The sequence below is a fragment of the Schistocerca cancellata genome, chromosome 1 (assembly GCF_023864275.1).
Source record: "Schistocerca cancellata isolate TAMUIC-IGC-003103 chromosome 1, iqSchCanc2.1, whole genome shotgun sequence".
Lineage (NCBI taxonomy): Eukaryota > Metazoa > Arthropoda > Insecta > Orthoptera > Acrididae > Schistocerca > Schistocerca cancellata.
In genome coordinates, this window is record NC_064626.1 from 400,882,936 (window position 1) to 400,910,110 (window position 27,175).

Below are 27,175 nucleotides of genomic sequence, written 5' to 3' on the forward strand. Positions count from 1 at the left end.
TGAAACTGGAACTGTTGGAACAGTTTACATCACTGTTCAGGAAATCTCGGCTTCTGTTCAATGTCCTGATTGGCCCTTAGCGATTATTTCTTTTTTTGTTGTACTATCAGAATGTCCTGTCTGTGCATTTTTAATGTACTATAGATTTAAATAAAAAAATGACAAACACAAATAGAAACATCATCTAGGTTGCAGGTTATGAGTAACAATGGCAACTCACAAAGAAATAAAAATTACAATCAGGATTCTGTCCAATTCTCAAACTTTTGGTTGTCCCACAACATAGTGATGTCTAGTGGTACTGTTTGCAAGACATGTCCTTCACCGTATGGTAACATATTCTCGCAATTAAGTTAGCCACTTTATTATGATATTCTTAATTTGATTCTTGATTAATTTTCTGATTGTTTCACCTGAATATTGCCATCTTGTTTCCGACTGATCAGAATCTGATAACTTTTTTACCTGTTATTCTAACACGTGAACAGGGATGGAATTGCTTGTTTCAATCTACTTGATAAATTATTAGCACCACTCGTGCAAATAGAATATTGTAATGGGTTCAGTCAAGTAATATTTTTTGGAAGCCAGTTTTGTCTTTGTCTGTTACCTTTATTTAAAAAAATCTGCATAAATATTTATATATACATACATAGCGGCATTGTATGATAATTCATATTGTCAATTTGTTCAAACCCAATAGCAGCTTGTGCTGTGGTAGAAATTAATGGCATTTCCTCCAGTGCATGACGAAATTGTCAAATTTTAATCAAAGCCATAGCTTATTGTCATGGCTAGTTAGTAGTTTCTTGCCTATGCCATGTGCACTCACGCCGTGCGACTCAAATGTCACGTAATTCTTGGGAAAAGCTCGATACAGTATCGAGCGCCACAGCATATTGGGTAATCCTGAGCCCATTTGAATGGCAGTACTGTTTGCCTGATACTAGTGTGCAGTACCTTAAAACCAGAAAGTGATGCCTAGATTGCAAGGGCTGTAGATCAGAACATATGCAATCATCACACAAAATATTTACGTATGGGAATAAATTCACGAAAAGCATCATTTTTAAGTGTGAATGAATACATAACTGATGCAATATTTCATTATTTAAATAATGAATGACACAGTTGCAAGCTTTCCAAAGACATCTATTAAGATGAATGAAATTCAGTCAAATGTTTGTACTTTCCTGACAGTTAACCAGTTTCAGTTACATCAGTGGGTAAAAACAGATAAAATTCTGATAACCTTTATTGGATAATAAGCCCCTGACAAGTATTTTCACACCTATTATGTGCATAAACCATTAATAAACTAAAAAAAATGCAAGGGAGGGATCATGCATGTAACTTTTACAGCTTAAAAAAAATGATTTCCCACATTTACACATTTTTTGTTTTGAAATCTGTTGAAAAGTTTAAAAGCATGGTTTTACTGTACTTAAAAAATGTGTAGTCTTCATCTATGTAAACTTTAATTAGAGCATCATGTAAACGTTTTAAGTAAACTGGTCAGAAACATTTAAATTTTCGCTAATTTCATTTCCCCTTTACGTAGCATATGTCTACAAACAATATGCACTGAAACTATGTAGCCTTGTCTATCTGAATGTTTATTAGAACGCCATGCAAAAATTTCAAGTAAATATGTCAAGAACTTTTGGAGAATTTTGCTAATAATGTTTCTCTTTGTATATCCGAACGTTTATTAGGGAATGTGTCTGGCAGTAAGTCCATCAATGACTTTTTGATATTTTTAGTAACATCATCAAATTACAACTTGTCTTTGTGGGGCATTTAGGTTACATTACCATAGAAGGCCAGTTCATAAAGGCATCAAATGTTACTACTTTCACTTTGCTTTACAGCTATAATAAAACTACAAAATCAATCAAGTAAAATAATATAATTGTACAAAAGTATACCACAATAAGTTAAAAGTCAATCTGTAACAGGCCATGTAGTAACAATGTTACTTTGCACTTCCTCTCTCTGACTGGAGTTGATGCAGACCTCCAAGCACCATTTTAATCATTGCTTTGGTTTGAGCACTATCTTTCTTCAGTTTGTTGCTTTGTTGACACAGCAATTCCAATCTTCTGTCAATAAATTTTTGAGCTTCATCCAGTGTAAATTCCAAATAATGTCCCAAACCTATATCTATGAACATAGTTTTTGGATCAGATACATTTGCTTGCACATAAAAGTTGCATCCCAAATTCATTTTCGTCTTAAATCCATCCTTAACCATGTCAGCCTCTTTCAGTGTTTGAATAGTGTTCTTAAGCTGAATATATTCAGCTATTTCTGTGGTAACATGATCTTGCCGTGCATGCACTTTCTTCAGGTCTTCTTTAAGAACATCATTTATGAATGCTTCGTATTTTAGCACTTTCTCTGGTAGCTGTAAATCACTTTCAAATTGCCTGAAAATAAAAAAGTTATTAATAAAATTTTGCATGTTTCATGCTTATTCTTGTAGATACAATTAATGAGATATTGATTTATCAGAAACAGTAAAAAAGTACTGTCCAGATAACCAAGCACTCAAAAGTGCCCATTTTTGGTACAAAAGATGGCATATGTCCCTCGATTAATGATAGGGGGTGCTATATCTGCCAGCCTGGATGTGGATTTTTAGATTGTTTTCCATGTACACCTAGATAAGTGCCAGCCAGTTTCCAACAGTTCTTGACCTTGAGATTATGCTGGGTATGGACAGAGGGGGTACATGGAGTCTTCCCTGGGAGGATGTTGTCAAGGCCGTGAACTGGATGATGATATGACAATCAAGTGAAGGAAGGCCAACTTGCAAGTTGTTATTATATTTTATTGTGGACACACTGTGTGTATGTGACAAATGGGTTACTCTATCTCCAACATTGTTTTGTTTTATGGTTTTTCACTTATTGTTATGTCAAGAATGTACCAATGAGTATTTGGGGAAAACTGTTGCTGCTAAACTCTATTCATCATAAGAATGATCATGATGTAAAATACACATGGACAGCAATTGGTCAACAGACATAGCACACATTCATGGGTGTTGTTATGCCACTGGACATAGGCTGTGATTACGTGTTAGATATTTATGTTATACTACCACTAATGATCATATAACTAAACACTCCTGTACAGGAATATCACCACTTACAAACTGAGAAATATTGAGCAGTCCACTGACACATACAAATATTGATTTTGAGTTGAGTGGACCCAAGGGCTGGACATAGAAGGCACGAAGGGTGAGGATACCATCACTAGAGGGGACGACATTGTTGTAGCCATAGCAAACGTCGTCATATGTACAAGATGAAATGATCACATTTCTTCTTGCCCTTCTGATATATGAGTCGGTCAAGAGTTCCATATTCTTCGATTTTCTTTTCTCTTTGTCTTTTTGGAAGATGGAACAATCTGGTGAACAGAGGGAATGGTGTTTCCCAGCTTCCCACAGTTGACACAAGAAGGGAAAGGGGGGAGCAGGGGGGGTGCAAGGAGCATTTGTATGCAACTGATGTCTACAATTTCGACAAATGAGAGTGGCATTACAATGCAAAGATATGTGCCCAAATCTCATTAATTTGAAACACCGCACTGGAAGAGGAACATACAGTTTCACACTGCATGAATACGCCATGACCTTGACCTTTTCAGGCAACGAGACATCTTCTAAGATCAAGATTAAGGCCCCACTACCACTGCTATTGTCCTTTGGCCCCAACAGACATGATGGACGAAATGCACATTGTGTCAGTCCGTAACTTGTCATTGGTCAATAGAAAGAGGTTACGGTGGAGGATGATACAATGTACCAAAATGAGATTGTTATGGGGGGTGCTGGAGGAATGTCACTCAGCTTGCCAAAGGTGAGTAGCAACTGAGAAGCAGATGACATTTTAATCAGAACTGAAACACTTTTCTATTTCGAAATCGCTTCCTCAGATGTACGCTCAAGTCGCTCAAAAAAAAAGTAATGGTTTTGTGGTCAAAAAGAAATCTCTATCAGTGCTAGAGCAAACTACGTGTTGCATGGAATATTTGCCCCCTGTCTCTTAGTCCTACATTCCTCCCACAGTGTATCCAGGAAAGGAAATGTGAAACTACATCTCTCTGCATTGTAGCAGTCCTTCACTTCAGAAGAGACTGCTGGGGACTGTGTAGCTTCCAGCAGGAGAAATTCTGATCTGCAAGACATCCACACTGCTGCCACCCACTCCAAATGCGGGCTCTTCCCATGGGTGTCATCTAGCCACAACAACAGCAACCTGGGTGGTCCCCTTACCTGGATTCCCCATGCCCAACCATGACAGGTAAATACTCCTTGGTATATGGTGGGAGTTTGAGCTCAGGCATTGATAGCGCCATCTTGGTTCTGATGTCCGAGCTGAAGGACGCATATAGATCACGGTCTGTAATTAATGTAACTATATGTAGCATAATTATAATTTTTGTTAAATATATATATGTCAGTATCCAATGTAGCATGTATTTTTGTTAGTAGAATGAAAGTACCTTCCCTGCCCCTTTTTTAATTATGTAACAATTAAATGTTGCCCTGGCCATTTTGTGTAAGTGCATTGTTGAAGCAACGCTATTGGTGTTAAAATGATAAAAACTTTCTTAAGAGTCATTTTATTCTGAACATACTGAAAGGATTTAATCTCAATAAATAGAAAACAGCATCTTATAATATTTTACATTTCATTTTAGGCCTGAGGTACAGTTTTATTAAAAACAATTATTTCAGTTGTATACGCTGCCATTGCACATAGGCGGCTATACTGGAGCATCAAGCTTCACAGAGAAAAATAAATAATTAATTGAGTTTTGTGTTTAATTTGCTTATTGTGCAACATTAAAGAAAGATTTTTTTTTTTTTTTTAATCCTCACAAGACGGATGTCTTCATGTTGGAATATGTATGAGATTTCTGGCGATAGCACCCTGAGAAAAATTAGCCGTGGCTTTTAACAAACACAAAAGAGGTTTTTTAACAAAACATTTCATTCCAAATTTAACATACTATTTTATTTCATTCACTTTTCAAAAAGGTACATGATAACATGTTTCGGAAATCACATATTAAGTCTTGAGTTGTTCATTCATATATAAGTAAATATTCTCTAATATAACCAAAAATAATACCTACATTTTTGCAGGGCGTGTGTTTGGGCAGAAGAGCTCTTTTAAATGCATATAGATATTATTCTTCTAACTGATTGCAATGCACAATTCTCCAGCCTCTTGGTTCCAGGAAGCTGCCTGGAAGAAGAAATTTAATAAACATGTAATGGATGCGTGAAGATTAACCAAGCAGGTATGTGCTACATGCCAGTAAAGCTGAGAAATCAAACTGCCATAACAGAACTAAAAATTCAAAGCTAACATGTAACCAGGTACTAGATGAAATGATGAGAACTCCAGTAACACAACAGGATTTTGCAGAACTGAGGGCCATTAATTCAAACCCTCTATCACTGTCTAGCAATGACAACAAAACTGGTATTTGCGGATAAAATGTGGCATTATCTGTGAACAACCATTGGAATCAGCTCTGTGGTAGTAGGAACTTCCACAGGAAAATGCGGTCCTGAAATAAACATCATTGGAAACTAGTTCTAGATCTCACCTCAAATTCTCTTCCTCCCTCCCATACTTAATGATGGATTAATAGCATGTGTCTCCCTCTTTTATGGACAATTTGGAGACTTTTGTATTTCATGTAATTCTCTGCCCTTTAATTGTTTTTTTATCTCTTATAAGTACCTATTGAGACTGAAGTTGTCAGTTTTTTAAGAAACCCTAGAAGCTTTTATGCTTTCAAAGAAAGGAAGATTAGTGTTTAATGTCCTATCAACAAAAACATCATTAGAGTAGGAGCACAAGCTTACATTTGGGGAAGGATGAGGAAGGAAATTGGCTGGTCCCTTTCAAAGCAACTATCCCAGCAACTGCGTTTAGAGTTTTAGGAAAACCTTTGGAAACCTAAATCTGGATGATCAGATAGGGATTTGAACATCATCCTCCCAAATGCAAATCCAGTGTGCTAAGATTGCACCATCTTGTTCTTATGCCTCCACAGCTAAACATTGATGCTACAGTGAGAATGGTGTTGTAATATTAATTCACTGTTATTTGTTTAAAGTTAATGGTCATTTATTATATAGCAATACACAATATATGTTTTCCTAGAGCTCAAATGGTTTTTGCCTCTCAAGGCTTTTATATATTGTAATATTTAAATTTTTCTCATTCACATTAATGCACAAAAACTAATATCTGGGGATATCATTATTTTACTCTAAGTAAATTATTTGCTATGATGACTGTATGTGACAAGTTAAAACCTTGCATCAGACCACAATTCAGACATGTATCACAGCATTTTATAGGCAGCCACCACCAACTACACAATCCAAGTACACACCCTAACTGACCCTGGAGAAGTCTGCCGCCATATGACACATTAAAAACCTCTACTTAATTACGCTGTAGAACTAGTTGCACATTGAACACAATCTTAACAAGCACTACACACTGGAAAGGGAGAAATTCCTCTCACTAGAAGAGTAAACCATGCATCATATCAAACTATGTCCTACCTGAAAGGAATGAAAAGAATATATTCTTGTCTAAGCGGCAGGAAGAAAGAACAACAGGGCTGAATGTACTTTAAATGATGCAGTTTATTCAGCGTCACATCCAGCCAGTCTTCTTCCCCTGAAGCATGACTCTGTGTTTGCACAATTAGCCTCTAGGGAGATTGCACACTGAACCAAAAGATTTTCAGTACTTATTTTCTTGGCTGCCACATCTATAATTTATGTTCCTTATTAGATCTATGCCTTGCACTCAAGGCAACTCCTACAATTTTTTTTTCTTCATTGCAGGATAGTCAGAGCATTCTGCTGGATGCAGGTGTTGTATAGATTGAAAGACACTCAGGAGAATTGGAGTAGGTGGGAACTTTCACTACCAAAATATATCTTATCTTCTCCCAAGCAGCTGCGGTCTCAGAGCAAAGATTGGTTTGATGTAGCTCTGCACGCTAGATAATCCTGTGCAAGCTTCATCGTTACGTAACTTCTGCAACCTACATATACTGTATTTGAACCTGCTTACTGTAGCAGCACATCATAAGTTTCTATTCTCTTCTTATCCAAACTGCTTATTGTCCAAATTTCTCTTCCATACAAGGTGACAATTCTGCATAAACACCGGAGAAAAGATGTTCTAACATTTACGTTGAATATAAATGTTAACAATTTTTTCTTTTACAGATATGTTTTTCTTGCTATTGCCAGTATGGATTTTATATACTATCTACTCTGTCAACTGTCAGTTATTTTGCTGCCCAAATAGCAATTCTCATTGACTACTTTTAATGTCGAATTGCCTAATCTAAACTACGCATCACCTAATTTGATTCAGCTATGTTCTATTATGCTTGTTATACTCATGTTGATATTCACCTAACAACCTATTTTCAAGCTGCTGCCCACTCCCTTCAACTGCTCTTCCAAGCCCTTAGCCATCTCATACAGAATTACTATGTCATCAGCACTTCTTAATATTTTTACTTGTTCTCCCTGAACATTAATTCTCTTTCCACATTTCTCCTTGCTTTCCTTTACTGTGTGCTCAATGTACTGTATCACATTGGGGCTGCAGTGACTGCTACTAAGTGGTGGTAGCCATCTTGCTGCTTGTCAGGAAGTGGTAGACTCCTAACCGGAGCATCCTAGGTTGGATAATGACAAAGAAAGATGGATGGTATTGTGAATGGCTGCAGGGAGACAATCGGTTTATAGATAACAATTCTTTATTATTCCATCAGATCTGGACAATTATTTGGGTGCTCCCTCATACGGGGCATCACTCAGTTTTCATTCAGCATGACAGGTGTAGAAAACAGCCAGCAGTCTTTACACACAATTGGAAGGTAGATTGCTTCTATGGTAAATGCCAACTTGGTGGATGTTAAACTAAGTGGCACTGGCCAGAGTACTGGACATGGTTCCACTGAGAGAAAGGGACACGTAGCAGTGTCTCCTAGTTTAGTTGTAGAAACCAGCGATTCCCCAGTCAAATTCAGACCACTGGCTAGAGAGCAGCAGCAGGTGGTTGGCAGACACCAACAGCACTGAACACTGTGGGAGTCATTTCGTGGCTCAGTGATGACGGTGGCAGTTGCGTCATAAGTCCAGCATCTTCAAGCACAACATGCCCCAGCTGCACCAGTTATGACTGTGCCTGTATAACATTGTTCATCTTGCAGTGATGATTGGCAGAAGACACAACATAGAACTGCCATGCTGATGACCTAATCAGCTGGGTCCTCATGAAATTGCCCAGCCACTGGAGTGATGACTGGCTGGCCCAAGTGAATTAAATACAGCATGTTGGACACTAACCATGCAGAAGAAATCACGTTTGTGTCTCACACGGTAGCATTTTGAACCGGGGCCAGTTGCTGGGGTTGCTGTGTCAGGGAGGTCAGTGGCTGCATTTACTAGCAATGACTGCACCCTTATTAGGACTCTGTGCCATTACTATATAGATTGGATAACAGAGGGGTTGGCTACAGTCCTGTTCATTCCTGTGTTTGAGCCCCAGTCTGTCACACAGTTTTAATCTGCCAGGAAGTTTCAACTGTTGATTGTTCACTCTAAGGTCTTTTCTGTACAGCACATAAAGGTGACATTGGTCACATGTACAAAAGGAGCTTCTCTAGTGTGAAGATTAAACCCAGACCTGCCTCCCTCCACAAAAAGGGAAAATGTTGCAACATCTTGTATTGTACTCAGCTGTATGGCAACACAAAATCATGGGACTCAAACAGTGCTGAAACCAGCTCTCGTCTGGAAAAGGGACTGTTATGATACTCAGACTTCCTGGATATGACGTCCAACCAATCCCTCGCCATACGGGAATGAAAGAAGTGGAATGTGGACCCTGACCGGTAGTGGCAGTGAATGCTGATAAGTGCTTTGCCATTGTCCAAGCGATTTTGTCAGATGGTGTCTGAAGACATTCCTGCATCAGCACCTCCGCTATAGGTGGCCAGTTGTTTGATCTGACGGCTTTCCGGACTTGTGCTGAGCAAGTTGATAAGAGTACAGAAACAGTCACGACTTACGCTCACTCACTCTCACACACACACACACACACACACACACACACACACTCTCATATTTTCATAGCCCAAGAGTGTAAGGCTTTCTGCTACTGGTTGGCATTTAAGTGGTTGTGCAGAGTAACACTGGCTGTTCCACTAACATACAGGCTGCCTTCAAAGATGACTTAAGATACATCAGTTGCATGGGAGATCATGCTTGTGATGCAGTTCACCCAGTCCTCGATAGTGTCTTGGTGTCCAAAAATAACCAGTTGTTTGTACAAGGTGATATTCACTCCACTGATGAGCGATTTTGTTATCACCCTTTCAGAGACTGCTCAATATAGTAGATGGTCATGGAATTTGTAGCAGTGTCAAGATGTATGTGTTGCTAGTATTGAGAATACATGGCTCCTTAAACATCATGACACATGCTAAAACTTTATCTTCAGGGTAGGTACATCAGCCCCATACCATTTTGGATGGATTTAAGTCTCACACTAGAAGAAATGGTTTGGAAAAGGCATGTAGGAGCCTTTTAGTAAATGCTTTTGGTGGTGCTAAGAAGTAGTACACACTGTTATCTTTTTCTTGCACAGATTTTGACTGCAACAGTTTGAAGGTTTCTAATTAAGGCAGTACAGATGACTTATTTGAAAGCATATCCACTCCTCCTTTGCTCCTATGCCCCATAAGCTCATCTTTGCAGGGAAGGCTATAGTCCCTTAATCTAGTGTCAATTGCATCAAGTTTCATTTTAAGTTTGCTTTATGATGTGCATGACTGTTGGGTAGCAGATAACTGGGACAGCTACCTCTTCTGCTGAAACTGTCATAAAGTCTAATGCCTATAGCTAGTTGTTTGGTGGTAAAATGTCTGTTTCAAGTACACAGATTTGTTATAATAAATGCAGATTCTGTTTCAGCATTTATTAATGACGCATCCATATATACATCAATTACAGCAAAAAGTTCTTCCCTCCACTGTGGAGTCATACATATAATTAAAAAACCTTCTAGCAAGTCTCTTGCGATGGGGTCCTGCCATGCAGGTTCTAAGATCACATGCCAACAGGAATTCTGACTGATCAGTGCAAAATAAACTTACAAAGAATGTTGAACAAAAAACATACAAAACTCCTTGCAGCCAACAGCCTAGCTGTCAATGACACCTTTTAGGAAGCCATCACATAATTTACAGCAAATCTTACTCTGTTTGAAATGAGCTTTAGGACTGGGGTATCAGTAGGTTTAAAAAGGATCCTCCCTGTACCTCAACATGCACCTCAGCATATGGATATTACGAGGGCTATCCACAAAGTACATTATGTTTTGGAATTAAAAATAAATAAAGTATTGGAATTTTTTTTATTATATATAGATGAAAGCCACACTTAAATACTACTTTTATACATAGTTGCCATTTAAATTAAGGCACTTATCGTAGCAATTGACGAGCTTGGAAATTCCTTCGTCGTAAAATTCGGCCGCCTGCGCCTTCAACCACGTGGTTACCTCTTCTTGAAGCTGTGTGTCGTCATCAAAACGCTGCATAGCCAACCACTTCTTCATCGCTGGGAATAAGTGGAAGTCGCTCGGTGCCAGGTCGGGACTGTACGGCGGATGAGGAAACAACTCCCACTTAAAAGATTCGAGAACTTCACGAGTGGCATTTGCTGTGTGGGCCCGGGCGTTGTCATGAATCAGCAAGATCTTTGAGCCCAACTTTCCCCTGCGCTTGTTTTGTATTGCTCTTCTGAGGTTGTGCAGAGTTTGGCAATACCTTTGAGAGTTTATTGTAGTACTTCTTTCCAGGAAATCCACAAAAATCACACCTTTTCTGTCCCAAAAGACAGTCGCCATCACCTTCCTTGCCGACATTGTCTGCATCATTTCTTGGGTTTTTGGGGGGAATTTGTGTGCCCCCACTGCATTGACTGCAATTTTGTCTCGCAGTTCACATGCTTAACCCATGTTTCGTCACCAGTAACGATGCGACCGAGTAATGAGTCGCCATCTTTCTCGTAAGCGTCCAAAAATGTTAACGCTGCAGCCATTCGCTGATTTTTGTGAATCTCTGTCAAGATTTTTGGGATCCATCTTGCACAAAACTTGTGGTAACCAAGCTTTTCGGTAATGATTTTGTGCAACAAACTTTGTGATATTTGTGGAAAACTCATAGAGAGTTCTGTTATTGTGAAATTACGGTTTTCATGGACTGTGGCATCGACTTTTTCGACAAGTTCGGCAGGCACTATGCTGGGTCTTCCACTTTGCTCTTCGTCGTGAACGTTAGTTCGGCCATTTTTAAATTTTATGACCCATTGACACACTCCACCTTCAATGATTATGTTGTCCCCATACACTTCACAAAGCTGCCGATAGATTTCTATTGGTGTACAGTTTTTTGCAGTCAGAAACCTTATTACAGCACGCACTTCACACTTTGCGACATTTTCAATTAATGCTGACATTTCAAACTGTCACAGTAACTCAACGGAGTACAGCACGAACCTCTCACTAGCACGGCAGGATGCCGACTGAGCGGCGGAATGCCATGACACCAAGATGGCCGCGCTAGCCCCGCCCCTAACGGACACAAACGAAAACATAATGTACTTTGTGGATAGCCCTCGTACATTGCAACATGAGAGCCACCTTTAAAAGGTTAGATTTTTCATTGTGTTTAAACTTATCCTTCCACCAAGTTGGTGAACTAAAATGAATAGTTCCCTCAGACAGATTATAAACTCTGCTGTCTGCTGAAATATCAGATTCAACCGAGTGAAGTGAGCTGAGTCAACTGATAGTTGGTTGGTTGATTGGGGTTGAAGGGACCAAACAACAAGGTCATCAGTCCCTTGTTTCAAATGTACTCCATTCAGACGGATTGACATCTCACAAGGGAACCTCCCCATCGCACCCGCCTCAGATTTAGTTATAAGTTGGCACAGTGGATAGGCCTTGAAAAACTGAACACAGATCAATCGAGAAAACAGGAAGAAGTTGTGTGGAACTATGAAAAAATAAGCAAAATATACAAAATGAGTAGTCCATGCGAAGATAGGCAACATCAAGGATAATTTGAACTCAGGAGCGCCGTGGTCCCGTGGTTAGCGCGAGCAGCTGCGGAACGAGAGGTCCTTGGTTCAAATCTCCCCTCAAGTGAAAAGTTTTTCTTTATTTTCGCAAAGTTATGATCTGCCCATTCGTTCATTGACGTCTCTGTTCACTGTAATAAGTTTAGTGTCTGTGTTTTGCGACCGCACCGCAAAACCATGCGATTAGTAGACGAAAGGACGTGCCTCTCCAATGGGAACCGAAAACATTTGATCACAAGGTCATAGGTCAACCGATTCTTCCACAGGAAAACACGTCTGATATATTCTATACGACACTGGTGAGGGCACGTGCGTCACATGACAGGAATATGTTGTCGACCCACCTAACTTGTACACTTGGCGAATGGGTAAAAAGATTCTACATTGCCCGATTTAGGTTTTCTTGTGGATGTGAGAATTACTCCCAAAAAATTGATGAAAACATAAGAGTTTGTCACATAAACTGCAACAAATGAATCCAACAGTTTCACAGTCGCACACTTTTCCCTGTGATCTGTCAAAACATGTGTTTTTAACATTTTCAAAAATTTTTCCGTGTGTAGAGCGTCAAATCCTGCATATGTCCAAACAAATCTGAACATGTCCTGGAATTTTGGAGAGCGAAGTTGAATATGTCTGAGTCCTGAACATTGATAATTGTCTGAAAATAAAAAAATAAAATTTTACGCTCGAAGGAAGACTTGAACCAAGGACCTCTCGTTCCACAGCTGCTGACGCTAACCACGGGACCACAGCGCTGCTGAGCTCAAGTTGTCCTTGATGTTGCCTATGTTCGCATGGACTACTCAGTATGTATATTTTGCTTTTTTTTTCATTGTTCCACATAACTTCTTCCTGTTTTCTAGATTGATCTGTGTTCAGTTTTTCAAGGCCTATCCACTGTACCAACTTATAACTAAATGAGGCGGGTGCAATGGGGAGGTTCCCTTGTCAGAAAAGTCAAAACGATAAAAGGTAAAAGGCTAAAAAATGTAAAAGTGCAGTTGTGTTGTCAATGGTGAAAACAAAATGAGGGAAGTCAACAAGTGAGCAGCCCCAAAGCTATGCTAGAGGCAGGAAATATCCCACCTCTGATGCAGTGCAGGCAAGACCACATGCTATTCAAAAGTGTTCAACTGCTAGAATGTAAAACTGCATATTGTAAAAGGAGACTAACCAAATCTAAAAAATGATAAAAACATAGTAAAAGGGAAAGAAAGAGGATCTTCGCCAGGGAGGGGAGTCAGGAATCTCCAAACACAGCTTACAGTGGGAGACACCCCAACCCTCACCGCCTTGCCCCTACTCCACTGACTGGAAGGCTCCACAACCCCAAAGTGGGGGTGGCTCATTACGCAAAAGAAAACCATGGGTCAACCTGGTATGGCCGATGCGGAGACGACACAGGGTGGTCGAGTCCTTTCGGGAGAGGTGGAAGGAAGAACGCCACAGGACAGGTGTCACCTTAATCGCACGAAGTTTATTGGACAGGGAGAAGATAGCCTCCCAAGAGTTGACCCATGATTGAGCGAAGTGGGATTTGATGTGAAGCCGTGAATCTGCCACAGAAGGGGTTACAGAGAAGGGGGTTAAGTGACTGATCTCCTAGCCAAATGAACTGGGATACCCACATGGCCAGGGACCCAAAGGAAGGCAATGGAACAAGCAGCATGGTGAAGATCAGCAAAACTGTCATGGATGGCTGAGACCAAGGGATGGTGGGAAAAACACCGGTCAATAGCCTGAAGACCACTCATTGAGTCCGTACATAACAAAACGGGGTTGAGTTGGGACCGTGAAATAAAGGTAAGGGCCTGGGAAATTGCCATCAATTCCTCAGTAGTTGGCAGGAGATGATTTTCCATGCCAACAGAGGACTTGAAGGCATATCCCATACGATCAGCTTATTTAGAGCCATCAGTGTCAAAAACAACAGCATCCCAAAACTCCCATAAAATTCGGCGGAAAAAACAACGGAACACCATCGAGGGAACAGGGAACAGAATCTTTCGGACCTTGGCAGAGATCCATCCGAATCCAGGGCCGAGGAACTAACCAGGAGGGACGGGGGAAGGGGGGGGGGAGGAAACAAGGGAGACAGAACAAATAAGGAAGCTGAAAATCATGGCAAAGAGATGCAAGATGGAGCCCAACCGATAAACCCACCCGAGGGCAGGAATCAGGAGGGCGACGTCCCTGGTCTGGGAACAGGATAGAATAGGAAGGATGAGTGGGAGAGGAACAAACAGTAATTGCATAAGAAACCAGAAGCTGGGACTGCCGAACAGAAAAGGGGGGGGGGGGGGGGGAGGGGAGTAGGGATCCCAGCTTGAACCAGGAGACTATCAACAGGGCTAGTAGGGAAGGTATCGGTGGCCAAACAGATACCATGATGGTGGACCAGATCCAGGAGGTGCACTGTGGAAGGAGCAGCCGAACCATAAACTTGACAACCATAGTCCAAGCAAGACTGCACTAACGTCCAGTAAAGGCGGAGAAGGGTGGAGTGGTTCGCACCCCAAGAGGTGTGGGCAAGGAAGCGAAGGACATTGAGTTTACGGAAACATCCTACCTTCAGAAGTCTGATATGAGGCAGCCAAGTGAGCTTGTTGTCGAAAAGAAGACAAAGGAAATGAAATGTGGAACCACAGGTTGTTGTGAATCGAGGTAGAGCTCCGGATCGGGGTGGACCGTAGTACGATGACAGAAGTGGACCACCCACGATTCCATCTATAGCAATGAGGAAAAGAAGTACACTCAATACAGAACCCTGTGGGATGCCATTCTCCTGGGTCCATGGAGAACTAAAAACAGTACCAACCCGAACCCTGAACAACCAATGGAACAGGAACTGGTGGATAAAAATCTGGAGTGGGCCCCGAAGACCCCACTCATGAAATGTAAGTAAGATGTGACGGCGCCAAGCCATGTCAAAGGCCTTGCAAAGGTCGAAAAATACTGCAACCAAATGGCGGCGCCACGAAAAGGCCTGCCAAACTGCGGTTTCCAGTCGAAGTAAATGATCGATCGGAGACCGTCCCTCTCGGAAGCTACACTGGTAAGGGGACAATACGAGATCCCGAGATTCGAGGACCCAACTGAGCTGACAGGCTACCATCTGTTCAAGTAACTTGCAAACAACGTTTGTCAAACTAATTGGCTGACATCTTTCGACAAACAGGGAGTTAACCAGGCTTAAGGATGGGAACCACGATACTATCCCTCCATTGAGAAGGGATGTCACCCTCGAGCCAAATACGGTTAAACACCCAGTGAAGATGTTGTCGTTGTGGAGCACTGAGATGTTGAAGCAATTGGTTATGGATGGAGTCTGGGCCAGGGGCTGTATCATGGGGAGAAGAGAGTGCGGAAAGAAGTTCCCATTCAGTAAAAGGTTCGCTGTAAGATTATGACTGACAAGGGGTATAAAACATAAGGTGAAAGCTTCAGCCTTCTATTCCTGATGAAGGAAAGCAGCTGGATAGGAGGTTGATGCTGATGCTGTTGCAAAATGGGTCACAAGATGTTCTGTGAGAATCAACGGGTCCATGCAAAGGCCATCCGGGAGGGTAAGGCCCGGCAGGGTAGACTGTCGATGGCAACCTTGGAGAGAGGGAAGTATAGCTCATACCCGTGACATAGGGACAGTAGAACCAAGGGAAGAAACAAAGCATTCCCAACACACCTGTTTGATTAAGTAATAGGCTTTGGCGCCAAGGCGTTTAGAGGTAGTAAGATTGACAGCGGATAGGTGCCTCATAAGCTGTTGCAAAGGCCGACGGCGATCACGGATGGCAGCAGCAATGGCCAGATTCCACCATGGGACTTGGCAGTGGCGAAATGGTCTGGATGAGCGTGGGATAGCAAGGGCAGCGGCACAAACAATCACATCAGATACGTCACGGAGGACATCATCAATACATCCTGACAAAGAGGGAGAAAGAATGACCTGTGCAGTGTATAGAGGCAAATCGGTGCATTGGAAAGACCAACGAGGTAACCTGTCCATCGGGGAGCAGGAAGGGAGCGAGAGAATCAACGGAAAGTGGTTACTATTGCAAAGGTCATTGTGTGGCGACCAGTGGAATGAAGGGAGGAGGGAGGGAGAAGAAAGAGAAAGATCAATGGCAGAAAAGGTGCCATGACCGGCACTGAAATGAGTAGGGGAGCCATCATTAAGAAGGCACAAGTCGTGGTCTGCAAGAAACTGCATCTATGAGAAGACCCCGACTAGATGGAAATGCACTGCCCCGCGAGGGATGATGAGCATTAAAATTCCTGAGGAGAAGGAAGGGAGGAGGAAGTTGCTGAAGAAGGGCAGTTAAGGCAGGAGGTGTAAGAGTCCTGTCATGAGGGAGATAAAGATTGCAAAACGTGACCTCAGAGTCCACGTGGACCCTAACAGCAACCTCTTCTAATGTAGTTTGAAGAGGAATCCATGTGCTAGCAACATCCATATCGACCAATGTACGCCACCAGAGGCCTGCAGGGGGCCGATCCAATTTCGACAGAAAGCACAGAACCCACGAAGGGTCGGTGAGTGATCATCAGTAAAATGAGATTCCTGTAGAACCACACAAGCCGCATAAAAAAACAAAATAAGGGATTTCAACTCCGGAATGTGATGGTAATTTCCATTACAATTCCATTGGATAAGCACAGAATGATGATTTAAATGGGGGGTGAACAGGCTAAAGCCAGTCATGCTGCTGGGTCACCACTTGTCACCGACAAGGAGGGGGGAGACATCCATGAACAACAGGTCAGAGTCAGGTTGCGAAGGTGGGGACGGGACCTCTGGCGACACCAGAGGCTCCTTGTCCTGGGACTTATGTTTCTTCTTCTTTTCTGTTTGAGATCGAGGAGGGCTGTGTGGCAAAAAGGAGCCAGCTGCAGCGAGATCTGGAACAGAAAGAGATCGGGTGACCTGGGGGCCCACAGACCATGGTTTTGTGGTTGTCATGTGGCAGCAGAACTTTGGCCTTGAAGGTGCCAGGGAGGGGGGATCCCTGGAGGGGCACTCTTGACCGGCAGACATCAAAGAAGTGGGACACTTCTCTGGCTGGGGAGGGGGAGCAGTGCCCAGAGGGAAGGGGTGTGGTAGCTGCAGGGGAAGAGGGGGGGGGAGGAGAGGGGTTTGGGACTGGGGTAAGAAAGGGTGAGGATGGGGTGAAGATGTAACTAATGCATAGCTAGATGTCATGGACACAGGATGAAGACATGCATACTTCTTACGAGCTTTAGTGTAGGTTAGACGATCAAGGGACTTATACTCCTGTATCTTCTTATAAACTGAGCAATCCGGTGAATGTGGAGAATGATTGCCATGACAATTAACACACACACAGGAGGGGGAATGGCCGTCAACAGTCACCACAGAGAGGGGCCTGCGAACAGCGGGAAGACATGTGACCAAAACGCAAGCACTTAAAACACCTCATAGGTTCAAATGGCTCTGAGCACTATGGGACTTAACTGCTAAGGTCATCAGTCCCCTAGATTTAGAACTACTTAAACCTAACTAACCTAAGGACATCACACACATCCATGCCCAAGGCAGGATTTGAACGACCGTAGTGGTCGCGCAGTTCCAGACTGTAGAGCCTAGAACTGCTCGGCCACCCCGGCCGGTCATTTCATAGGTGGTGGGATGTACGGCTTCATGTCACATCAATAAACCATAATCTTGACCTTCTCAGGGAGTGTATCCCCTTCAAAGGCCAGGATAAAAGCACCAGTATCAATGCGATTGTCCTTCAGACCCTTCCAAACACGCCGAACAAAGTGAAAACCCCCATCTGAGATTGTCCCTAAGTTCCTCATCAGTTTGAAGGATGAGGTCCCCGTGAAAAATTACACCTTGAACCATATTCAAAGACTGGTGGGGGGTAATGGACACAGGAATTGTGCCAGGATGGTTACAGGTACAAAGGGCTGCAGACTTGGCAGCTGAAGCAGTTTTGATCAACAACGAACCCGACTGCATCTTGCTCAGAGAGTCCACTTTGCCAAAGTTGCCCTCCATGTGTTCCACAAAAAATAAAGGTTTGGTATTGGTGAAAGTATCCCCATCAGTCCTGGTGCAAACCAGATAGTGGGGGAAAGGTTTCGCCCCTAGCTGACGAGCCTGACCCTCCTCCAAGGGGATAGCCATGAAAGGGAGGGCTGAAGGGGCAGAAGAAGCAGCACTAAAAGAATCACTTCCATGCAAGGAGACGGCCGTAAATGAACAGCAAGAGTTCTGGACCCGTATGTGTTTCATTTGCATAGCGTCCGCCCTGATACCACCCACTCCGATCAGGGGCTCTCCCTGAGGGCGCCACCCAGCCACAGCAAGGGCCGTCTGGCATGGCGGCCATTTCCGGGAGTTCCGATGCTCCAGGACGACAAGCAACCACTCCTAGACTTACATGAGGAGGTCACAGCTCAGATATCAGAAGTGTGATTCCTATGTTTTCAGGGGGCTCAACTGAAAGGGTACATGGCGACACCACCACATGGGCTGGCTACCGTGCTGGCTATGTACCCTAGCATCAGACCACAACGTGAAGAAAAAGGTGGAAGGAACTAGGAGAGCACACGACAGAGACACTCGGTAAAGTGCTCTTCCCCAAATGGCTCACACTACAGAATAGAAATTTAGTAATGGGGACCAGAGAATGTAAAAAGGATGAGGTAATTATGCAACAAAACCAAATTGCAAAGCCAACATAACCATGAGGATAGCAGGGCCAACACAAATGAGGACACCAAGAGAGGGAGAGGAGAGGGCGAAGGGGAAGGAGCAAGAACAGGAAAGGAGGGGAAGGGAAAGGAAATGCAGCCCAGGAATGAAGGAAGGCTGCAATAGCTTAGGGCCCCGTGCTCGCCACACATGTACTCACGAAGGACCGTGAGCCCCAGGGAAGAGGGGGAGGGGGAGTCAAATGACAGATTTGGACCTTAGTTTATGTTTTCTTTTTATTGCTTAACTTAGGGTGAGGATAGGGATTTCACTATTGTTTGGACACTATCAGAGTTGTCTGTTGTACCAATAGCTGCATTTAGATCCATAGAAGAAGATCAAACTGGTTCACAATTACAATGAGAGTCTGAAAAGTATTTGTCACTACTCAAAGTGATGCAACAGTTTTAAAAATGATGAATTGTTATGATGTATTTTACAGTTTCTAGTTCGATGAAAATGTCCTTCAGAGATGCATACAGACACTGCTGACAATCCACAACCATATTAAATACTTGAAATACATTCATAGTTTGCGAATATGATTATACAACATTTCTGAAGAAGAGAAATTTGTTAACATCGAGTATAGATATAAGTGTCAGCAAGTCTTTCCTGAAAGTATTTGTATGGAGTGTAGCCATGTATGGAAGTGAAACGTGGACTGTAACTAGTTTAGAAAAGAAGAGAATAGAAGCTTTCGAATGTGGTGCTACAGAAGAATGCTGAAGATTAGATGGTTAGATCATGTAACTAATAAGGAGGTACTGAATAAATTGGGGAGAAGAGAAATTTGTGGCACAACTTGACTAGAAGAAGGGATTGGTTGGTAGAACATGTTCTGAGGCATCAAGGGATCACCAATTTAGTATTGGAGGGCAGTGTGGAGGGTAAAAATCATAGAGGGAGACCAAGAGATGAATACATTAAGCATATTCAGAAGGATGTAGGTTGCAATAGTTACTTGGAGATGAAGCAGCTAGTACAGGATAGAGTAGCATGGAGGGCTGCATCAAACCAGTCTGTGGACTGAAGACCACAACAACAGCAATGTAAAACAATAGCCCACAATGTACTAACTCCCTCATGAAGCTTGTTATGACTAACTTAAAACAACTGTTACAATGGAAGTCTTAAAAACATAATGCAAAAAGGAAAAGAATGGGGAAGACCCCCTGCTATTTATATTTCTTTTGGCACAGAGAGAAGTAAATTAAGTGATGTCACCTCATATTTCACACTATAGTTGACAGCATATGGCAAGAACTGTGATGCATCAACATTTTTTTAGCACGTTGTAGCAAGTTTTCCTTGGGAGATTGTCTCAAACAACAGAACCACAGTGCACCTGCTTAGTTCAGTAATTAATTTGGTGTAATCTCAGAGGTTTACAATTTTATATTCGTTTGTAGCATAAACCTCCCAAAAAGACTAACAAACCTGAGATAATATGGTATTGGCATAGACTTTCGCAACTAACATTTAATACTGAAACAGAAAAAAATATCATGCCCGAGACCTACTCTCTTGTTGCAACTGGTTATGTCAGAAATCTAGCTGTAATGATGTTAGGTATTTGTATTCGTATATTTATTGATCCATTCAATCACTCAATATACATAAGTGTACAACATGATATGGGACAAGTCAAACAAATGATATGAGAACATATATAGACATAGCACTGTTTTCTATAGCATACAGCTCACTGAAGATATATTACATGTGTGTTTATAATAATACCATAATAATACCAGAGTTCAGTAATGGCAATAGGTTATTTCTAATGAAACAGATCGATTTTGAAACATAATAAAAATATATAATTTAATTTATGATAGACCACATTCACTAACGTCTTGTATGCTGTAAAAGCAATGCTCTGTTAGGAGTGCTCTTAAATTGTTTTTAAATTTTGTTGATTCTTGAAATTTTTTTCCAGGAGATGGTTGTCGAGTTTGATTCACATACATTTCACACTATTGCTATCGAGTTTAGTAGAATGGGAACTAGTCTTAACAATTTTTGGCCTTGTGTCATGATAGTGACTGTCCACATTCCTGTGCAATCCATTGATGTTTTGTTTAATAAAACAGGGAAGTTCAAATATACATTTGATAGGGAGAGGCAGTATGTTTAATTTTTTAAAGAGTGGTTTACATGTTTTTCTTTGCTTTTTGTACAGGATTATTCTGACTGCCCTTTTCTCTGGTATAAATAATTTTCTTGATTCAGTGCTATGACCCTAAAAATAAATCCATAGCATAGTACTGAATGGAAAAAGAGCATAATGCATGCAAGTCAATATGCTGGCGTTTAACTCATCCCTCACTGAGTGGAGCATAAAACATACTTTGTTTAGCCTGGAACTAATCATGTCATTGTGGTTTTTTCATGTGAATATATCAGTGATGTCAATCCCTATAAATTTTATTTCTCTGCCAAATTCTACATTGCTACGACTTAGTGTTATTGTTGGAACTTAAGGAGTTCTGTCCTGAATGGTATGAAAGGTTAGGCATTTAGGAGTATTCCATTTGATGCAAGCCATTAGTCTAGTAGGGTTGTATTTCTAGTAATTGCTGACTGAAGAGTTTCATCTGTCTTTGATATAAGGATATTAGTATCATCAGCGAATACAAATGCCTTGCTAGTGGGTAGGATGGAAGGGAGGTCATTTATATAAAGTAGAAATAACAAGGGACCTAGAACACAGCCCTGGGCACACTATGTTTTATGATGTGTAAATGAGTGCACACCATTTAGTGTTCCTGATTGGCTGACTTTTCGGTCTTTGCAATAGCTGCTGAGCCAGCCATGGGTAGTTCCCCTTATCCCATAAGAATCCAACTTTTGCGAAAGTATGTTGTGACTTACCATGCCAAAAGCCTTGGGGGGTCAAGAAACATACCTATAGCTGGAAATTTCTTGTCAACAAGATGTAGTATCAAGAAATTCATATATTGCATCAGTAGTGGTTTCATTTTCTTGGAAACCATACTGAGCACAAGAAAGAATGTTATTTTTTCTAATAAATGATTTTAGTCTGGCGACCACAGCATATCAAAATATTTTTCTGAATAAAGACAGCACTGCAACTGGATGGGTGTTGTTAGGATCTTCTTTAGATCCCCTTTTAAGTATGGGTATGACTTTTGCTATTTTAAGTTTTCTTGAGAATACTGCATCTGAAAATGAAGCATTTCTTACATGAGTCAGTTACTTACTAATAAGTTTGCTGCAACAATGAAGAAGAAAGCAAGGGATCATGTCTTCTCTTCCTGATGATTTTTTTCTTGTTTTATTATAAATTAGCTTTCCTATACCTGCTTCCCATGTATGATAAAAACATTGTGTTGGTGAAGGTATTGAGGTCTGGTTGATGGGAGCAATTACTTTTCAGATGCTCTGTTCGTTTTTCTACAGCTCCAATAAAGTAGTTCAGAAGGGTGTCATGTGTAGTTTTTTTTTAGCAGCATTCACCACATTTCTAAATATTCTTTTGTATGCAGTGAAATAGCTATTAAATTGTTCACTTTTGCCAAGGTTATTCTTGCTGAGGGAGAACAGCTCTCTCCTCCTCTTTGCTGAGGTTATAGTACCTGTTGTAATCCATTTGTAGGATACTCCATTGTTACATATATTTTTCGTTTTTAAAGGGAAATAGCAATTGAAATAGTAGCAGAAAATGTTTAAAAAGGTTTCAAAATTTTCATCTACTGATTCAGACTGCTATACAGTCTCCCAGTTTTCTCTGTGCATGTGGTACAAAAAATTAAGTACATAGACAATAATTTCTGCTTTATGTTGTCATTTTTCTGGGTTGAGGTTTACTTTACAGAAAGACTGATTGCATAATCAGTGCATTATTGTCAGAAAATCCTAAATTTACAGACCTAACAGAACAAACCATGTTGCTAACCTCTTGGTCAAGGGCATTTTCACTTTGGTTGGTTACCCTAGTTGAGGATGTACAGTTCATATCAAGTTTGTAACAGTTCATGAAATGTTTAAAATTACACTGATCATCACATCCTGTAGTAAAATTTATATTAAAATGACCCTTGAAGGTTTCCTTTTTACCATTTTTTCTAATACTGGTGTCCAAGTGCTATAAAAGGAGAACAAGTGCCCAAAGGAAATCTATAAGCTCATATGAAATACACTGTTACATCTTTAATTTCGACACCTGACAATTCTATGTCTTTTTCTATGGAGTGAGAGTTGCATATGCGCAGTGAAGAAGCTGCAACACTGTCTTTTACAAACATGCAGCTTCCTCCACCTTTGAAGACTTTCCTTGATAAGTTGATGCACTAGTTTGAATTGTAACACAACTGATTCCATTTTGGGAGACTTTATGTAGTGTTCAGTAATACACAGTATTTGGGCATTTGAGAGTTCTCTGTTGATACTCGTTAAATGTTGTAGCTCGTTCAGCTTACTATTAAATCCCTGTACATTATGAAAATAATTCTTGGAGCAGAGTAATGTTTCACACCAGTCAATGCGTTTTCCATGAGAAAATTCTAGCACTGTTTCATTAATTATAAATGAATGTTTGGATTTTTTTATAGCAGTGCTATATGCCAGAACTTTAACTGAAGTTGTTAAGTCTGATCTGTTTCAGTGGGGGGGGGATATCAAAAATCTTCCTTAGATGTTGGACGCCTTGGCCTTAAATTAGCACTTACTGTGGCTGATGCTCTGGGTGCCATTGGTGTTGTTGGTACCTTTACTGCATGTCGTATAAAAGCATGCTGCGTGTTTTGCAATCGATTTACAAATTCCAAAAAGTCTATTTACCGACTGCATTCATAGTAGATTACGCAACTGCTACCTTTGGGTCACCCCGGTGATCCGACTCGTAGATTCTGACAAGTGACAATAAAGTAACGACATTCATAGCCATTACGACAGTCTACTCCCTAATCCACATCATGTGAAGGCAACGGTTCAATTACTGTTTATATTTCGATACTATTCTCTGATCGTTTTATTCTATCCCCTGATCATTTTACATGAGAGGACTTAAATATTGATATTTTAATGAGACATTTTCACTAATCCCAAACGAAATAGTTAGAATAGATCTGGAGTTCATTGCTGGTACCAATTTCGTGCCAACGCTTTTTTTTTCTCTCCAATAACCATTCGTAATATGAACCAACTGCCACATTCACTCACTTTGCGTGTTTAAGACATTCCATTATTATAAATTGGGTCTCCAACTAAACATCTAACAACTGATTGCACCTGAGACCTGAGCGTCCAAAGATTTTAAAATTAGTGTTAAGCCGCGTACGTACTCATTTTTGTGGAAAATTTGTTTTGCAAGTTTTACAACTTTAGTGTGGTTGAAAATACTTTGATGAGCTGATGATGAAAGCAACTAAAAATTAACGCGTTAATTATAAATCGAAATTGCGGCAACATTATCGAAGAAGCCGCCTCAGTAGAAGTACTTTGTTAGTTAGTCTATCTTTGAACTCCTTCTGTGCTGTGCTTGGGAAGGTCTTTGGCTTGGGAGCCGGGGTGCTGTACTTGAGCATATTGCGAAAACGCAGATAGGAGGAAGAGAGTAATATTACTTCCCTTTTCGTTAAGGTACGTAATTATTAGCGTAATAGTTGGTTTAGCAGATGACGTGTTGTAGCGATGGTAGTGACAATACACCTGGAACTCATGTGTTGCGTACAAGGACACCTGATCAGCTGAAGGTGAATGAGGTGCTCCTGTGGTGTACTTATTTCTTAATTTCCTTGCCTTAAAGAGTGTCGAAAAACGCGTAAGGCAGGTTTCTGTAGACTAGCATGTAGCGTCGTCCTTATCCCCGCGTTAACATGTTAGAACTTCCGTGTTTATCGGCAGTGTATAGTACTCCATAATTACAGTTTATGTGCATAGAGAGCATACAGACAACTGCCAGTAATCAATATTTCTCACATTTTCTGTTAATTCGACACCAATTCATTGTATACGTGGAATACAGTATTAGGGACGTGTAGATTGAATGGAGATTAAATAATCTTTAATTTTTTCTGCAGAAATAAGAATGTCGTCGACAGGAAGAATTACGCAGCTTGTGAGGAACTTCATGACTTCCACTGCGAGGAGAGGTGGCCATGCCCATGATGAAGGTGGTGTGCCTGGAAGAAATCTACCCTTCAGCCTGTCAAACCCATACAAATTGACCTTATTGTATATATTATTCTTCGGTTCTGGCTTTGCAGCACCCTTTTTGGTTGTAAGGTATCAACTACTGAAGAAGTAGTAACATTTCAGGGATGCTAATTAGTTGCTTACAGTATGTTTGGTAATGTGGAACACAGTGTGAACAATGTTGTGAGCACAATATGAACAATGCTATTTAAATAGATGTATATACTTGTCATAAACAATAAACGTATTGTATTATGTGTTATCTGTTTCAATATAATTGTTGCCTGTTAATAAAAATAACTATCTAAAAGATGAGCACTCATTTGAACATGTAGGTACATGGAGAGTTGAATTGTGGCACTTACAATGAAAGTGCTGTACATTGCAATTCTTATTTTTCAGTTAGAAAGAAAAAGATGATGCTGAATAATGCATTGTATTGTTGTATTACTTCACAAATACAGTTTTTAAGGTAGTCTTGTCCTCAAAAGGCAGTAATTTCAGATAACTCAGGGCTGGCACGTTTCTTAATCTGCCAGAAAGTTTCAGATCAGAACACTCCACTGTAGAGCAAAAATTTGCAAGTGACAATGATTTCTCTCTTGTGTGCATTGAAATGGGTTGCTTTGCATTGGGGGACACTTACTAAGCCTATTTGTAGCTAGCAGATCCCAATACATGTACTTTATGAAGTTAAAAAATATAAACTGTTGGAAGACATATTGTGAATTGAAGCTTTAATACATTGTTTAATTGTCAAAGAATAAACCAATTCCAGTTCAGTTCGGTTTAGTAATCCGGAGGATGCCGTAGTTCATGCTTTGGTACTTAAACAAATGTAGATTATTAAAGAATAAAACTACCCACAAGGTAGTTTGGAAAGTGGGGGAACAGAAGTAAATCTGTGGGAGCCTTGAATGTGTTGCTTCGTAGGCGGAGCATTTGATGTGGAAAAGTAGAGGTTTGAGCCCTGCTTACTCTCACTATTCTTAATTTGCCAGGTAGTTTCGAAATTGGTGTCCACTCAGTTGAAGAAGGGAAAGTCCCATTGCAATATAATTTTATTTTGTAACATGGATTGAGGATTGGACTGCAGATGATGTACTATGCTAGGATCAGCTGCAAGTATGTACATGTATGGAGTTTAAGTGAGCTATATACAACTAGCACTTGTATTGCTAATTTATTTTAGACAAGCAACTTTTATCACAGGTATGATCAACATGCAAATTGTGCTAAAATTATAAAGGTGGGTGTTGGAAGTTGTGATTATCAACATCAAAACAGTATCTGGCAGTAAGGAATTAACTTTTAACTGATGCTTGTAACATTAAGTGGTATTGTGTGATTATATTTTGATGAGTCATTATGACCTGGATATAACTGCACTGAAGGTAACTACACAGTAGCTGAAATCAATCTGCAATCAACAGATTGAACATTTATGACTGATACTGCTCACTCCTCCTATCTTGAATCTCAATGATTTGCTTTACATACATTGTTCATTATATGGTAACAACTGTGTAGAATGCAGTAAAACTAATTTGTTCAAACAAAACCAGATTAGTTACAAAGCCATGGCAGTCTCCTGTTATTTGGAAACATAAATGAAATCTCTTTTTTTTTTTCCCCCCTACAATGTATTACTTAACAGCTAACATACTACTAATACAAAGGATCTCCAGAGGTATTAACATTAATTCATAGTCTGTTATAGTCATTTCATTTCTCATTCATAAGAAAGAAAATATAATTTATGTTGTACATAAAAGGAATGTACATCGTACAGTTACATCTAAAATGCAAAGCAGTACTCTGAATATTAAACTTGCTATAACAATACCGCAGAGGTCATGTAGCTGGCAATGATCGGGTAGACTAGCGGGTCTTCCATAAGAGAAATGGGGAAATATGCTTGCAGAATGACAGTGCACAGAGACATTGAAGTGGTAACTGCTTCGAAAGGACTGAAAAGAAAGTCTAAAACATGGTACACTGGTAAGGTACCCTTGCCATGCATTTCACAGTGGTTTATGGGGTACATATGTAGAAGCACTAAATTG

The 27,175-nt window shown here is 40.7% G+C and overlaps 1 protein-coding gene across 7 annotated transcripts; it reads right to left on the reverse strand.

Moving 5' to 3' along the window:
* Positions 1-1,446: 1,446 nt before the first annotated feature.
* LOC126175662 (protein UXT homolog) lies at positions 1,447-24,549 on the reverse strand. Of its 7 annotated transcripts, none has more exons than XM_049922618.1 (3): positions 24,257-24,549; positions 5,155-5,267; positions 1,447-2,429 (listed from the first exon to the last, which is right to left on the reverse strand). In XM_049922618.1, the coding sequence occupies exons 2-3, from the start codon at positions 5,199-5,201 to the stop codon at positions 1,976-1,978; spliced, it is 501 nt and encodes a 166-aa protein (XP_049778575.1). In that variant the 5' UTR covers positions 5,202-5,267; positions 24,257-24,549; the 3' UTR covers positions 1,447-1,975. The 7 variants fall into 7 exon arrangements, with proteins under 7 accessions (XP_049778575.1, XP_049778559.1, XP_049778583.1 ...); XM_049922602.1 differs by lacking the exon at positions 24,257-24,549 and adding an exon at positions 24,135-24,216; XM_049922626.1 differs by lacking the exon at positions 24,257-24,549 and adding an exon at positions 24,131-24,149.
* Positions 24,550-27,175: the final 2,626 nt, after the last annotated feature.

Excerpts from the sequence above, each read along its gene's own strand:
- LOC126175662 (XM_049922575.1), bottom strand. The coding sequence starts at position 4,371 with ATGGCGCTATCAATGCCTGAGCTCAAACTCCCACCATATACCAAGGAG. Across the intron at positions 2,430-4,288 it reads GTTGGGCATGGGGAATCCAG|GCAATTTGAAAGTGATTTAC; the intron begins GTAAGGGGACCA and ends TTTTATTTTCAG.